The 17,214-nt window shown below is 33.7% G+C and overlaps 1 protein-coding gene and 1 long non-coding RNA gene across 2 annotated transcripts; both read left to right on the forward strand.

The window, feature by feature from the left end:
* Positions 1-612: 612 nt before the first annotated feature.
* Positions 613-2,983, forward strand: LOC131028455 (uncharacterized). The gene has a single exon (XM_057958710.2). The coding sequence runs from the start codon at positions 852-854 to the stop codon at positions 2,757-2,759; it is 1,908 nt and encodes a 635-aa protein (XP_057814693.2). The 5' UTR covers positions 613-851; the 3' UTR covers positions 2,760-2,983.
* A 13,186-nt stretch (positions 2,984-16,169) lies between these two features.
* Positions 16,170-16,600, forward strand: LOC131859438 (uncharacterized). The gene is made up of 3 exons (XR_009359140.1): positions 16,170-16,232; positions 16,335-16,406; positions 16,509-16,600. It is a non-coding gene; the product is annotated as an uncharacterized LOC131859438 (long non-coding RNA).
* Positions 16,601-17,214: the final 614 nt, after the last annotated feature.

Below are 17,214 nucleotides of genomic sequence, written 5' to 3' on the forward strand. Positions count from 1 at the left end.
TTCTTTTTATTTACTAAATTGTTTTATAATTGATGTTTTATTTACATGTTCCTTGTTTAACTTATTTCCATAAAACTCTCAAATATGTCTTAATGCATTTGAAAAAGAAAAAAAAAAACTCTATTTTTAATATTATTCCATTTCTTTACCATGGTTTGTTTTTGAGTCTGCCAATTCATATAATATCTTTATGTTAAGAAAAAACTTTGTATTGAATATTTTTGTTTTTCACGTAATAAAAGTTATGAAAGCTATTCAGTAATAGATTTGTCTTTAAATTTGCTGTAGGTAAAGTGGCTCTGTAGTAAATGTTTTTTTATTCTAATTTTTTATATGATTCTTTTGTTATCATATAGGCCTGTATAGAATCTTCATTACCTACAATTTTTAATGAAATAGCAGATCTATGACTATTTAATTTTTCACTTATGTTTAGACCAACAATAATTTTGTAAACGTTGAAACCCTACTTTTTGTCTTCTGTCGTAGGGTAACATCATTCCCGCTAGGGGACAGCAACAGTAATACGAATTTTGAGCAAAAGCTTATGTCTGAATTGCATTGAAGAAAAAAAAAAGAAACAGCATTTGCTCTCCAGGAAAGGCGGGTGCCCACAAGGAAACATGCTTAATTATTGACAGAAAAGCAACGCATTGGTACTGCCTACAGAGCTCTTATCTATTTTTAGCAGAACTCGGACCCCTTCTGCTGCATGATTATACTATGGTGGGTTACGAAGCAATGTAGAGTTGAGGTTAGATTATGTGCAAGCGAGATATACTTTTCCATAGTTCTGCTACTTTGTCCTATTTCATTCAGTGATAGTTTTTCGCAAGAGTTGGCAGAAGGAGATGAGTAAGTTGCAGGTAGGTGGGAGTGGGAATGGGAATGGGACGAGTGTGAAGACCGTCCCAGGCACCAATGGCATCAGCAGTGATGGAGGAGAGGAGGTGAAAATCGTGGGAGCTGAAAGTGCCCACAATCTAGATATATTCAATGGAGATTTGAAGGCTCCTAAAAGAAATTTTCCATATTCTTCCTACCTTGTTGGAACTGGAAGTAATTCTGAGCAAGGAGTCAGTGTGTCATTAAAGAGGAGTGCGCTCATCGAATCAGGGGTTGGAGATATCATAATCTCTGCTTCTGCAAAAGGCTTAGAGAAGCAAAACTCCTCCTGTAATAGAGTTATGAAAGACTCTGAGATCAGTATCTTCCAGGCAGAAAAGTATTTCAGTGAGGACAAAATTGATTCATTTCATGAATCGAGAACTGGAAGCTCCAAACCAGGGGAAAATTCCAAAGCCAAAAGACAAGAAAGTAAGAATAAGGCTCTGTTTTACCATCAGGATTCATATGATTCTCGTCATCGCATGGCTTCTCCTGCAGCCTCCATACGGGCAGTCAATTACACTTTCAGGCCAGGTGGGGTTACTCCCACAGGATCCCCTACGACCAGCAGGAACAGCCGGTCTGGACTGCTTTCTAATTCTGTCCACAAACTAGCTGCAACTGACAGAAGAAGACCGTCCTCAAAGTGGAGATTTGGGTGCAAATGTCTGTGCTTGAATAAAAATTCTGCAGCGATGGACAACACGCTGACAGAAAACAGGCGGGCCTCGTCATTGTCTAATTCCATGACTCCAAGTTTGTTAATGGACAGTCCTGTCAGCTCCATCAAATACAGTTACGCTGGCCTGAGAAGAAGAGTTCTTAGTAGATTGATTGAAAAGCACAGAGAAAAGGCCTTTGCAGATAATGCATCAGAGTTAAGTGACTTCAATTGTACCACAAACGGAGAATCAGGTTTAAAAGCTCCGGCAAGTTCTTTGGTTGATAATTTTCCAGAGTCCGGTCTCTCCAAGGACAGGGAGCTTCAGAAAAGGATTCAGGGGATCAGTCCCCGTTTCATGGCTTATGATATGGATTCTGATAGAGCAGAACTGGGAGAAAGAACTCATCAAAGAAAAATGAATGGCAGTTTCTTGGAAAAGAAACATGATATTTCCTTCCCAATTCCATCTGAGAAATCTGAAGAAATTTCAAGGCCATCGTTGGAAGTATTTGGCTCTCCATTCCCAGGTACACCAGACCATGCAGATTCTTGTAACTCCACCACAGTAATGGGTATTCATCATCAGATGCAGCCCTCAGATTTACAGAGGCATTTGGTGCTATTTTCTCTTGACAAGGCCAAGAAGAGCTTTACCTTTAATTCCAATTCTGATACCCACAAGTTTTCAGGACCTGGTAAGAAGTCTCTGGAGGACATTGATCAGGACAAGGAGAGTGATTCAAGCTCAGATCTTTTCGAAATTGAAAATCTGAACGCCCAATTTTCGTTCAGGAAAAGGGAATTTCTGGACAATAACCCAAGAATTCGATGCTTCCCTGGTTCTTTTCATTTGGAATGCGTGGAAAATACACACACGGCCTCTGCAAAGAGTTACTGTTATGAGCCCAGCGAAGCCTCTGTGGATTGGAGCATTACGACTGGAGATACCATGGAGAAGGTCACTCTGGAGAATTTTTCTTCAGAAAATGAAGAATCCAAAAAACATGCTTCTCTAAATGGTTTGGATCTGTCAAGGTTAAGGAACGCTACAATGACGGAGGACTCCAAAATCAGGTCCAGGAAAGGCAGCTTTCTGAGCTGTGCAAGCGAGAAATCCGTGAGAGTGGCAGTTCCCATAGAGTATTCACACAGCGCTAGATATAGTTATGAGAAGAAGGGGAGTTTTACTTCTAGGTTCAGTAAGTGATAGATTTCAGCTCTCAAGTTAAAAGACATTAACGCTTCTTCTAAAAATAGTTTCACAGATTGTAATGGCATAATGTCAGTATAGAGATCCATTTCAGAATCTTGGCATCTGTAATAACAATATTCATTGGTCTTTTATCTGCATTTCCCATATTATATGACCAGAAGTATGACTTCCTTAGTTTCAATTGGAGGCTCTTCAGTTTTCAACTGTTACTGAGTGTAATTCGCTATGATTTATATTAATGTAATACAATGTATTGTGATTCTATGGCTATTGTTTGTATTTTGTAACACAAGCATCATGGTTGAAATGCGTAGTCAGCTTGTTTCTCTATTCACTCATCTAAAGTCTCAAGGATATTAGTAGAATACTGAGTGCACCGATCTAACATGCATTATAGATGTGAGCACGTTGGTAACTGAATATCAAACTCCATTGAGAGAAGTCTATAAAGGAATTTCTGTATCAGGTAAAATGCATTAGTACAAGAGAAACTTTCAGCAATAAGTACAGAGCTGCAGTAGATCTAGTTAAATACAAGAAGTGTAAATGCATTCACCAAATGGTTGATGATGTATGAGAGAATGAACAAGAGGAGCTTTCATAGGTATAGTCATACGAACAGTTATAACAGGCTGACACTAGAAAATAACATAGATTTTGACGTTTAACCTAATCGTTCTGTAGTTTCTTTACCCTATTGCATATATATTGAAATGATAAAATATTATCTAAGAAATCATTCAAAGTTAAAAAATCTATTTTTCAAAGACTGATAATAGTAAATGGTCAAGGACGATTTTGATAAAACAGATGGGCCACCAGTGGTGGACACGGGACACCAACCAGTGGCGAAGCCCATTGTTTTGAGTGACAAAGCAAAATTTCCAATTCTAAAAATTAAAAATAATCATGAAATTAATAAAATATATCAAATTAAGATTAAATAAATACATCATATCAAATCAAAAAATAAATATATTATATCAAATTAAGATTGTATAAATATATCATTTTGGAGCTGAAGAAACTTTGAAGATTGAGCAAAAATTAAGGATGTCTCACTTGTAAGCTTTGAAATGTAATAACATTAGAGGTCTATTAGAACAAACAGTCTACAACACCATTTCATTCTCTAGAAATATTAACAAAGAAGATAGACTCAATAAGACAAAGAATCTAAACAACATAATCAAGGAGATTTGAATGCTCCTAAAAGAAATTGCCTCTATTCTTCCTACCTTGCTAGAAGTAATTTTGAGCAAGCAATCAATTAGTCATTAAAGGGGAATGTGTTCATCGAAGTGGGAGCTAGATATTCCATAAGTTCTACTTCTATAAAATGCTTAGACAAGAAAAACTCCACCAGTAAAAGAGTGATAAAAGATTCTAAGATCAATATCTTCCAAAAAGAAAAGTATCTCAATGAGGAAAAAAGATTTTGGATGCCTTCCATTATAGAAAGATCACCAATATCATAGAGTCCACCTCACAAATTATCTTCTTTCAACCCAACTCACAAGCTTTTTCAGGAGCTACAAGGAGTGCTCAAGCCCCATTGACATTCTCCATAGCAATAGAAAAAACAAGTCAACCAAACCAACACTATCTCATCCACCTTGACTTACTCTCAAAGCACTTGTATTATCACAAGAAGAAATATTAGTGGTAATTTTGAAATAATCCAAAGTATGAGGGCTAATTATCTACTTAATTATCTTGATTAAAAGATTTGAGCCTAGAGCTAGAGGTAATAGATACAATCAAAAGATCCAAATCAAGTTGTCATCAAATCTAAATATTAGAGGGGCCAAAGGCTTCCTCCATAGAACATTTATGTGAAGAAGTTTCTCTTAATGAGTCCAAAATATTTAGCTAAACATATTTAATTAGAGTTTTACGACCTTACATGATCTGATGATTTCTTTTCAACAAAATTTGTTAAAGTAAAAAGATAGGAATAATATCCCAACCATCAAATGAGTAAAAGAAAGAGTAGAGAGACATCTTAAACTAGCTCAAAAGTTAGGTAAAGAAGTAACATGAATATAATAATAGTTTCAAATGTGGCACAATTGCCTCCAAACATCATTAGAGAAGGAATAATGAATGAACAAATAAATGACATACTCCTCATTAAACCACACAATACATATTTGGAAGGATCATGGAAACCTCACTATCTTATATTGTCTTAGGTAAGACATTTATTTTGGAAAACTAACTAGAGAAGGAAATTAAATACACTTGATCCATCAAAATTTATTCTAAATATTTTTCCACTACAATAAATTACCATGCTCAATTACAATCATGTTATTGCACTCAATCTTTAATATTTATACTGATCAAAATACTAACAAAAGTGATATCTAAAAATATTGCAAGGAACAATTGTTATGAAGACCAAGTAGATCTAACCAAGAAAAAACAAAAAACCAACATATTTATTCCTCTTATGTTATATAGTCAAACAACACCTTGAAAGCCATTATATATGAGAGGAAATATGCAAAACCTTAATATAGTACCCTTTTTTTAAAGATTTTTTATTAATATTTTATTTTAAATGTGTATGGTATATCGTGCATTATCTAGTTGCCTCTTATTAGTTATTCATATTGTTGTATTAATGTACAAGCATCACACAAGTGTTTCCATCTCCATCAATAATAAAGACATCCTTGGAATCTATACTATTAAATTCTACATTTAGACCATCTTCTTCACGAGTTCAACCCTCCAAATAACACTCAATGCATTATGCATTGTATCATAATTGAAATTTCAACATGCTACAAATTCAAAATGGATTCATTTACCTATCGACCACCCTCAATAAACGCATATCTATGTTAACACCTTTCTAAATATGATTTTAGGCATTTTACTTTTGGTTCTAGGAACTTTATAATTAATGCAATTATTTCAATCACTCGTATGCATCATTCAATAAAATTCAGCTTTAGTATCTAAAGAAAGAGTTCCTTGAGTCATGTATATCTATAAGGGCCAAAAGAAGAAAAATATTTAATAAATAAGCAATAGGTTCCAAAACAACAAAATTTTAGTTAAAAATAGAATCACATGAGAGAAGGGATAGCGTTTGAAAGAATTATTTCATTTGAATAGAAAAATTTAAAACATTAAATAAATTCTAAAGGAAACATAATCTAAGAGATTAAGAAGAGAGAAAAAAAAGATAAGGAACAATTTTCGGAGGGGTGGCACCATTTTATGGGGAGACATTATATTTTGGTCACAATATTAATTTATTTTAAAAGATTTTTATTTTTTTATCTTCATGTCACTACAATAGATAAAAGGAGCATTTGTGAGAAAATACACAAAAATTTCTTTACAAAACAAATATAGAAAAAAATAGAATAGTCATGCTTGACAATAAGGGAAGTTGATTTCTCTTTGTTTTCATGTGTTTATATAAATATAAAGGAATCTAGAACTTGTCTTATTTGGCCAAATAGATTGGAAGTAAGTATAAACATTTAAGGAAAGGAATCTTGTTTTCTAGAAGCCTTGATGCAATTACTTGACTTGAGGTCCTAAAGAAGTTTGAATGCCATAAGGTTTGGTTGTTTGGATTTGTTAATTTTTGACATATGTAAATTCTAAAATTTAAATTTTGTACTATGATAATAGAATTCAAAGTTCTTATTAATATTCAAATTGTCGTTCCACATTTTATTATTTGTATGTGAATGATAGAAAAGTCTAATTGTGTTTCCATTCCACTTGTAGCCAAATGTGTGTAAGGGACTTATAGTATTATTTCATTTATAGCATCAACAAGTGATCAAAAGATTAATGGAGTTACATGTAATAATAATTTTTTATTTTTATTTTTTCATTTTCATGTGTTTAACATTAACTATTTGTAATATGTCCTATATCTTGTGAGATAGCACTAGTTAGGTGACCAATAGTGATCTATTTTAAAATTATATTATATATTTGTTTAGTATATTTTTGAGATATTGGTTTAAAAGTGTGTAGTTTCATTTGAATAGTAGTCTTGTGGAATTGAATCATAGAGTCTTTTGCTATGAGTGCACCACCAAATACTAAAATTGGATTATTAGTAAGTGTTTGGGTTGGTCAATTGCTACAAACTATCTTTCTACATAGTAATACTCTTGTATGTATATTACTATTATGGATAAAGAGTTACTGAGAGGGGGGTTGAATCAATATATGCTAAGTTTAACTTCAAAACATATTGTATCATTAGAACCATTACCACATCTCACATTATCATTTAATAAACTAATGAAAATAATAAAAATAATAAAAATAAACATACATAAACACAATAGAACACCATATTTACATGGAAACCCAAGAAGGAAAAACCATCATGAGAATAGTTGCTTTAAAGATCTACTACCCAAATCCAACCTCACAAAATAATAATGATCTTACAATATTTTGTAGGCACCATCCTACCAATACTCGGTCTAATTTGTAGACATCAACCTATAGGAGACACCAATCCCCTAATCAAATGAACTAAGAATGAACATAGATTATGAGACACCAATCTAAAATATGGACAAGATATATTAAAGATATGTCATGTGAACTTTCAAAGCTTAGCCTTCAACATTTGTTTCATCTAGTGTTCTTTAGGACACTCTCATAGTGTGTATGAGAACTTCATTTTAGTTTGCACAATTCATCACATCTATATTTCACTAAATTGAGCAGACATATTGCAGAACTTTCACTTCTATGCTAAGCACCACAAGCACACATTGTAATAAATCTAGATAAAAAATATATATGCAATCAATATTAATTACATCATCATGCCAACCTAGAAAATATTTACAAGATCCACAAGTTGACCACAAGAACACTCGATAAACCACATGAGTAGTCAACTAGGTCATAAAGCCAACACATTACACCAAGAGTAAGAGCACAATACACATTAGCCAACACAAAATCAACTAGTCCTAAAAATCATTCACATGCTTCCTCTAGTTGGTGCAAATTATCTTCATCTAGTAGACTCAATATGAACATTGGCATAAGTCCTGAAAGATGGTTGTGTGCGCGCAGGGGAAGTGGGTGGCTAGGGTTTGAAATGTGGAAGCAGGAGATGAGGATGATGAGGACCCAGATGGGGAGATAGTTCATTTGGGTCCCCCTTTGGTGTTGTTGATTCCCATTTGTTTTTCTATGATTGTTGTTTTTAGCATTGAGCCTTGGTACAGACCGTGGTTGTTTATGTGGGTGTCGGTGTCAGGCATGAAGGGTTGTGGTGTTTGGATCGAGGCTGGATTGGTCTGGATGTTGGGTTCGTTGTTTCGGTGGAATTCTTGGTGGGTGGTGGCTAAGATTTTTTGGTTCCGGTTTGACTTCCCCCCTTCCCCTTTTGGTGAACCTGCTTTGGTACATCGCTGGATCTTCTTTCGATGTTCTGGCTTTTGGTGAGATGGGCTATTCTGAAGCATTATTTTTATTGGGTCCATGTTTTTTTCCTTGGAAGGTTCCCTCATTCCAAGAGGCTGTGTAGAAGCAGTTCTTGCCCTGATAGGTGGATCTTTATGGTTGTTTATTTGAGGGCTTATTTTTTTGCTTCTTCTCCATGCTTATCTCAGAGCTTTGGTGTTTTCCTTCTATCTAATCCCTCCTTTTGGTCCTTGTTTTTCATGATCTATTGAGGGAGGGTTTGTTGTTCTGGGTTCTTTTTGAACCTCGAAGATCAAAGTTTTCTTTTGGTAAGGGCCTTGGTTTTCTTAGATCTTCTCTTATGACCCCTAGGGTTATTCTTGATGGGGGTTTTGTTTTCCCCATCTTCTTTGTGTTTCAAGCCTTGGTCCTTCTCTTTCTACATCTTTGGGTTACTCTGGCTTTTCCTATAAAATTGGTCCTATCTTCTATTGAGGGAGAGATAAATGTGGCTGGAGTGTACCTATCTCTTATTGAGATGGAGCTTGATGTTTCTGATGTTGCCTGGAAATGCTTTTGGGGGGTTGTTGGAGCCCCTTTTCTTGGTTGTAAGTATGTTGTTGCTAATATTCTTGCTATCTTTTATGGGTCTTCTATAGATGTGAAGAGCTATTTGGTAAAGTTTCTCCCATTATATCATATTCTAAAGCATGTGGTTATGGGATCCATGATAAAACCCATGGTGGTTGGGGTAGCCCAAAAAAACTCCATGTTTCTTTGGAGGGTTGATTATGCCATATTTTTTTACTTCTAGAGAACAGAGGATGGTCTTATTTTTGTTTCTCCTTCTCTTTCCCCTATTGAGGTAAGAATCTTGGAGAACATTATGTGTGTTGCTCTATTCAGTCCCAAGAACAAGGTCAGGGGAGACTTTCAAAACCCTAATGTTTTAGGTTGTGGGAGCCTTTTGAAACCCACTTTTATGGTTGAGGGATCCTGTAAAAACCCTTAGTTTTTTGCTGTTTTCATGGACACACTAGATGCTGGCAATTTTCAAGGGCCCAGTCTAGTTAGTTTGTGTTTTGGTTAGGCTAGGGTTTTATTGCTAGTGACTTGGAGACTCTATTATAAGTTAAGGGATCCTAGGAAAACCCTGATGTTTGGCTAGGGGTTCCAGATAAACCCTTTTTTTCTTTGTCTCTGATCTATAAGGTGGTTTAGATCTGTTGTTGTTGTCAGCCTAGTTTGTATTGTCATTCTTTTGTGATTGGTTGGCAATTATTTTATTTTGGTTTCTCGTCTTGCAGCCTTTGGTGCCACATGAGTTGTTTATTCCTTCTTGTTTAACTGTAGCTTTGATGTTGTTTAGATTTGTTGTATATGTCTGCAGCATCCCTTTGTTAGTTTCGGATCCGTGAAAAATCTGAGGGTTTCATGTCCCTTCAAAACCTATTGTACAGGGTTTCTAGTCTACTTAAAACCTGTTTACCCTAATAAAAAGCATGAACATTATATAATCAACAACCTCACATAGTGACCACTCTATCACTTATAAATTAATCTCCACATGACCAAGACTCCTGAAACTCTAGAAGATTTTCCTTCATGTGTAGCCTTAGCTGGAAAATTTTAAGCCATATTACATCATTGTGGTAGAATGTGGTATCATAAAGCATGACAATGCAGCAACATATTGACAATAGAAGCCTACTATAGATACTTTTGAACGTCCACAAATAACTTCTATTGGTACATAATGATAGCATGCATATAAATATAACATTTACTTTTTGCAAGAGAGCTGTCCAACATCACTAGGCTTTTTCCATCATTGTTATCAAATACTTTGATATGGCATGACATAAGCAATTAAAATTTAAGCAAAATTCTTGATGCCTTAGCATCAATGATAACATTGTCTACACCTTTAACACCATCAAGACAATAATTTATCCAACTATTATTACACATATTTCACTATGTCATTTTGTGAATCTACATTGAGCCACTTGGAGAGGATCCCTATTCAATCAAGTCTCATGCCTTTGTAATATGGAGATTAATGTAGGTGACAAATTTGGGAAAGACTTCATTTCCATGAATAAAATAATATATATGTTATACTTGTGTAAATATTGTTGTCATTGATGTCAAAACTAGCTATCTGGTTTGGAATGGACAAAATGCACAGTTTTGTATAATCTGAATTGGTTTAGATACTTTGTGTAGTTGGTATGTGAAATTATATATTATGGATAGATGTTATGATGCAATTAGATGGAGATGATATGATGAGGATATCTTTGGAAGATTTTCGTTCCAAAATTTTGAGTTTTCATTAGTCCCGGTATCGGTTATGAGTTCCGATATTAGCCTATTTTGGTCATGGTAGTAGTATCTTTTTGAATTTTTTGTTGCGGTATGTTTGGTATGCATGGAGTCTATATCTTTGGAATATTAGAGAAATTATGCTTAATTTTATAAAAATGGGTTAGCATCTTTGGGTCCAGATGACCCTACCCCATCTTGGTGATATTGGTATATGTATTGGCAAATCAAGTATGAAAAAGGAAGCATGTAGAGATCTTGCGGAGACCGACATGAGTGTCTTTTTTATGTTGGATTTTGTGTTGGGCTTGGTTGGCACACTATTTTGTGTTTGTATCCTTCGATATATATATACAGTAGTGTGTATGTAGTAGAGAGGTGAGATAGATGTGTGTGTGTGTGTGAGAAAGAGATTGAGAATATATATGAGGAATGTATGCGAAAGATAGTAGAGAAGAAGAGTGTGTAGTTGCAGACAATGAAGGGAGATAGTCTTGTAGTGGTGTAGTGGTTCTTCACTGGACTTGCTTGTTGGCAATTGACACTCATTGGATTCATTTTGTTGTCCTTGATGACAACAAGATCTGATGAAAGTCATATACAGGAACTAGGAGGCATATACCGATAGATACCGACTTTGGAGCATTCAAGGCTACATTGACACCGACACCTACATCAATACTTCATTGGAAGCCGACATCAAGGAGGATTTAGGGTATGTGCAAGCTAATGAGTCACAAATTCGCGGAAGTCTGCGCATTGGAAAATGCGCTCCGCAAAACGGGCCCCCGTTTTTAAAAAACGGGGGCCCGTTAATGGTTCGGGCTCCCGAGCCGAAAGGTCACGGGGTGCCGAAGCCAGATAAAACGGGCCCCCGTTTTTTAATAAACGGGCCCCCGTTTTTTAATAAACGGGCCCCCGTTTTTTAATAAACGGGCCCCCGTTTTTAAACAAAACGGGCCCCCATTTTTAAACAAAACGGGGGCCCGTTTTTAAAAAACGGGGGCCCGTTTTGAAAAGCTATTTTTACCCTTTTTTTGGGATAATTTTTCATTTTACTGTTGCACAAGAAGATATCGAAAACGGGCCCCCGTGTTGTGGTTTCCACTTCAAACCTCCACCACTATCCCAGGTGCACATTCTGTCACCTATTTTCACAGTTCATAATTTTCTTGTATATTTTTCTCTTTTTTTGGTGTATTATTTAGTTTTTTTTTTATTATTTTAGTTTTTTTTAATAGTAGCATATAAATAAATTATTTTTTATATTTGTAAATTCTTGATTTTGATGTAAAATATTTTTGAACAGTTAACCCTAAACCGTAATCAACAAATTTAGAAACCAAAACCAAACCTAGATAATTAACAAAATGAAATCGACACAAACAAAAAACCAAAAATGAAATGGGAACAAAAACAAAAATGTTCGAAAATGAAATCAACACAAACAAAAAACCGAAAATGAAATGGAAACAAAAACAAAAACGTTCGAAAATGAAATCGACACAAACAAAAAACCAAAAATGAAATGGAAACAAAAACAAAAATGTTCGAAAATGAAATTGACATAAAACCGAACATATGTACCTAAATTGTTCTTAATCCTCATTAGGCAATACAAAAGTTACCACTAAATTAGTATAACCTTAAAAGTAATTAACATTAAGTTTTTCAAATTTTAGATATGAAAGTTTAGGCTTAGGTTTATGCCATGTCATGGCATAAAGGTCCTATTATGTCATGTGATGGTATAAAAGGATCAATTATGGACACAATTTTAGAGCAAAACTAGATAAGTTACTAAAATTGGAGTTTGGTTTACATAGGTTCATAAAGGAAGCTAATATGCCAAATATATAATTCATTAATACAAAATAAAAAATATTCTTGATTTATAATGTTGATTGATAATGAGTTTTCTAAATGGGGTGCTAATTATATATACATCTGAAAGATTTGAAAAATATAATTCCCAAGAAGTATTTTGAATATACAATTGAGGATATATATAATCTCATGGTTAAAGATGCTTAATTTCGATGAAAGTTATTTTTTGTATTACTATGTAAGAAATCCATAAATGGAATGAAAGTAAGACATGGCCATCTAGCATAGATCATCTTATATGTTGAAGGAGTATTTTGAGTTATATTAGAATTATTTGATGTGATTAAGTCCTAATTTTAGGATATGTAGAGTTCTTTTACTTTTAAGGTTGAAATAAAACATGGTGATTATGTTTTATTATCACTTTTATGCTTAACCTAGGTAAAAGTTTTAATGGAATTATTTTCATATTTAGATATATAGATCACAACTTATTATTATTTTTATGTTTCTTGTTTCTTTGAAAGAAATGCATATTGATTTATTTATAAGTAATAATTTATCTAATTATGCATTTATGAAATATATAGAAATTGAGATTTTTTTTATTGAGGCTAATTAATTTTAAAACTCAATGGTTATATCCACTATCTAATGATGTAATATATCCAATGTTCTCCCCTTCTTACATATATTTGAACAAGAGATGGAATATTTCAAGACTTGAATGCAACCCTTATGTAAACTTTAATGATGTACATCTACTGATCCTCCTCACTAACCAAGAAACACTAGACTAACTCCATTAATGAATATTTCAAATTTAAAACCTATCAAATGTCTACAAAACATGAGAGAACCTAAAGGGTCTATATCCTCCTTGCCTAATGAGAGAGCAACATTTCTTTGAAAGTCCCAATGAGCCTGAAATGATCCTAATGAATGTAGGGCAGTCTTAATGAACCTAAGAAAGTCCTAATGAGCCTAAGAAAGCAATAATGAACTTGGGACAATCCTAATGAACCTAGGATAGTCCTAATGAACCTACGATAGTGTAAACAAGCCTAGTATAGTGTAAGAAAAAAACACTACAAAAAAGACCTCAAATGCGTTAAATGAATTTCCCAATAACGCACTCGTGTTTATCTTTTTTTGGTCATTTGGCTACCTTTTTTTACAACATCTTGGTGTATACGCCCCTAAGAAGACCTTTTCCTCAAAACTTTCTTGGATCATGAACTCCTCATGTGCACCAAACATTTAAGTTGCCACTTGGAAGCTTCTAATGCACACAATCCTTTCAATCAATCTACTCCATTGATCTCTCAAAACAATCTTAGTATTTAATCCTCTATCCTTCATTTCTTATTGAACTTTGTAAGAGAATTTGTGTATGGATTGATATCTTAAATTTTATAGAAAGATTATATATGAAAACAAATGATTGCGGAGTTTTATAATAAATGATTTATAGGAAATAATATTTTTTGAAGACCTTTTGTAAATTATAATCTTGTGTAGATTTGATTATGGGAGAAATTTAATGGTGAAATATGCTTAACTCTTCAAAAGTTTTGATGTTTTGTCTTTACATGACAACCACTTAGAATATAATATGTTTTAAGTATGTCATTTATAGTCATGGGAGATTAGTTTTTTTTTAAGATTGTTTGAAGACTAATCAATGTAATATGAATTGATGACAATTATCTCAAAACTACGTAATTGAATTCTAATAGATTTATGATGTTTCATTGAAAGTTTTTATTAAGTTTTATGCGCAAATTTTATATTTCAAGATTCAATAGTATGTACATGTATATTTTTTTAAGTTCAATATTATATTATATATTTCATGTGTATCTCATTCAACAACATAGAAATGTTACTATTTATAAATGTTTTTTTTTAATTTAGTAAAATAGATTCTTCTTTGACATAGAGTTGTATATAATTCATGTATATCTTTATATATGCAGGAGTTCTTTGCCATCATGGATGTTTTTGACATAGATGAACTATTAGGTGAAAATCCCCCACCACAACCCCCTCCTCCTCCTCCTCCTCCTCCTCCACCACCACCACCACCACCACCACCACCACCACCACAACCCCCTAGATTGGATGAAATTCGTTTAAGAGAACGAATTAATGAAAACCTACAAGTGATTGAACAAAACATTGCTGCTATCCAAAATGAGCAAGTCACGCCACCCCATCTTGTAGAGTTTGCAAAATCAATGCAAACTGTTGTCGAGTCAGTTAGATCTGTTGATTCTCAATTAGATCAATTTCATAGACGACGACAAGAGTTGCGTGATTTTTATGCCGATGGTTTAACTTATAGACAAATCACAGATTTGAAAATAACCAAAGCTCATTTATGTCCATATTTTACCAACCCAAAAACAAGAGAACCAATGCAACCTAACCAGAAAAGAATTTCAATTAGGTGGTGTGTGCATCCAGAAATGGCTAGATACTTTTGGGATAGATGGTGGATGGTTTTTGATTATCCACCACATCGTAATTATGAGGTCCCTTTTTATTTTTCAAAGAAATTATACTGTGAGTTTGTAATGAACCAAAAACCAAATTATTTTGATATTAAGTCATTCCAGGGTGTTGGTCGTGGAATGCCACAGCATAGATTAGGGGCACGGAGTAACAATCCCCTATCGGATCCACCCATAGTTCCACTTGTTGCTCCATCGATTCCTGCAGATGTCCAAAATACATCATTCATTTCGACATTAGATGCTTTGACTTCCCTCACAGGGAACCTGAGTGAGCAAGCTGCTCACATGGCATCTGCTCCTCGATGGATGCCACATATGTGTTCGAGTTGTCATGAGACGTGTGTAGGTCCTACTACTGCTGCAGGATCTACTTCAGTTCCAGATGAGCATGATGCAGCAGATGATAGTATGATGACATCTTATATGGATTTTCTTTGCTCGGATGTTCATCTTGACCAGGTATAGATATATATAATATACATGTACATGTCAATGTTTTTATGTACTTTATTAAATATAGGTATAAACTAAGTGCATCTCTTTTTTTATACAATCTAATACTTCATTAAATAAATTTTGTTTATGTAGATAAGGACTACGCCTAATATTAGAGTTAATATTGCATCTACTGGAAGACAACTCGGCACACCTTATGGGGTATAGTATAAATTTCTATCTAGACATTGTACTAGATCTTTTTAAGTTAATATGCTATCGTCGTATATTATATAAATTTTCATGTTGATACATTGAATGCTTCTTTCTCCAGGATTCAGGTCATGAGGGACCCTCTACATCACATCAAGAAGAGGGTCTGACTATTGTGACACCATCTATGGTATGTATCTTATAATTCTTAACTTAAATATGAACTCTTACAATATTGTAACTTTACTTGAAATTATTTAGTACACATATATATGTTCACTAAATATGATTTCATTAAATGCATGTATGCAGGTGGACACTACCATTAGGATAGGTTATCCTCATAATTTTGATCAGAGCCAATTTGAACGCACATCGACATCCTTTGAGGTATTAATATGTAATACTTAATTTGATCTTATTTTTACTCTTAATTTAAGATTTAATTGGACACTTTGAATTTGACCTTGTACAGGAGTTAGCTAGCACTGCATTTGGTGTTGATACTGCACAAGATACTGCTAGAGGAGATACTGCTACAGGATCTGATGAGCATATGGTAAGTTTGTAACTTAATTTATGAATTCTACTATATTTGATAAATGATTCTTTTAATAGTTAATTTCAAGTAATATTTTAATATTATTTTTTTATTGTACAGCATGAGACGGGTGGATCTGGACCACGTCCCGAGGACAAGAGAGATACTGCTATAGGATCTGATGAGCATATGGTAAGTTTGTAACTTAATTTACGAATTCTACTATATTTGATAAATGATTCTTTTAATAGTTAATTTCAAGTAATATTTTAATATTATTTTTTTATTGTACAGCATGAGACAGGTGGATCTGGACCACGTCCTGGGGACAAGAGAGATACTGCTACAGGATCTGATGAGCATATGGTAAGTTTGTAACTTAATTTACGAATTCTACTATATTTGATAAATGATTCTTTTAATAGTTAATTTCAAGTAATATTTTAATATTATTTTTTTATTGTACAGCATGAGACAGGTGGATCTGGACCACGTCCTGGGGACAAGAGACCACGAGATGTTATTGATGATAGCACTTAGATTTTACTATTTATTTGGCTTTGATATGTACTTTTTTATGGACTTTACACATTTGTTTACACGTGCACATACTTTATATATATGGATAGTTGCATAATAGGATTAGATCATATATATTTTGTGCATACTTTATATATTTTGTGCACATTAGATATTATGTGGAGTGAACATCATGTTACCATATAGACATATATATGGATTAGATATTATATGGATTATGTGGACTTGAAATTTTACTATTTATTTGGCTCTGATATGTACTATTTTACGGGCTTTACATATTTGTTTACACGTGCACACCCATACTTTATATATATGGATAGTTTCATAATAGGATTAGATCATATATATTATGTGCATACTTTATGTGTATTGTGCGCATTAGATATTATGTGGACTTGAAATTATGTGCACATTAGATCATATATATTGACTTGAAATTATGTGGACTTGAAATTTTGCGCATACTTTATATATTATGTGGACTTGAAATTTTATTTATGGAAGTTGTGCTTAAACAACTTTATAGGCATTATGTGGACTTGTAATTTTATTTTTGGAATTTTATTTAAATAGTTCTTGTGATTAGATAAACTACATGTGCATACATCTTGAACTAAGTATCGAAACATAT

This window comes from Cryptomeria japonica, chromosome 10, assembly GCF_030272615.1.
Source record: "Cryptomeria japonica chromosome 10, Sugi_1.0, whole genome shotgun sequence".
Classification (NCBI taxonomy): domain Eukaryota; kingdom Viridiplantae; phylum Streptophyta; class Pinopsida; order Cupressales; family Cupressaceae; genus Cryptomeria; species Cryptomeria japonica.

Coding starts and splice junctions, on each gene's coding strand:
- LOC131028455 (XM_057958710.2), top strand. CDS start 852: ATGAGTAAGTTGCAGGTAGGTGGGAGTGGGAATGGGAATGGGACGAGT.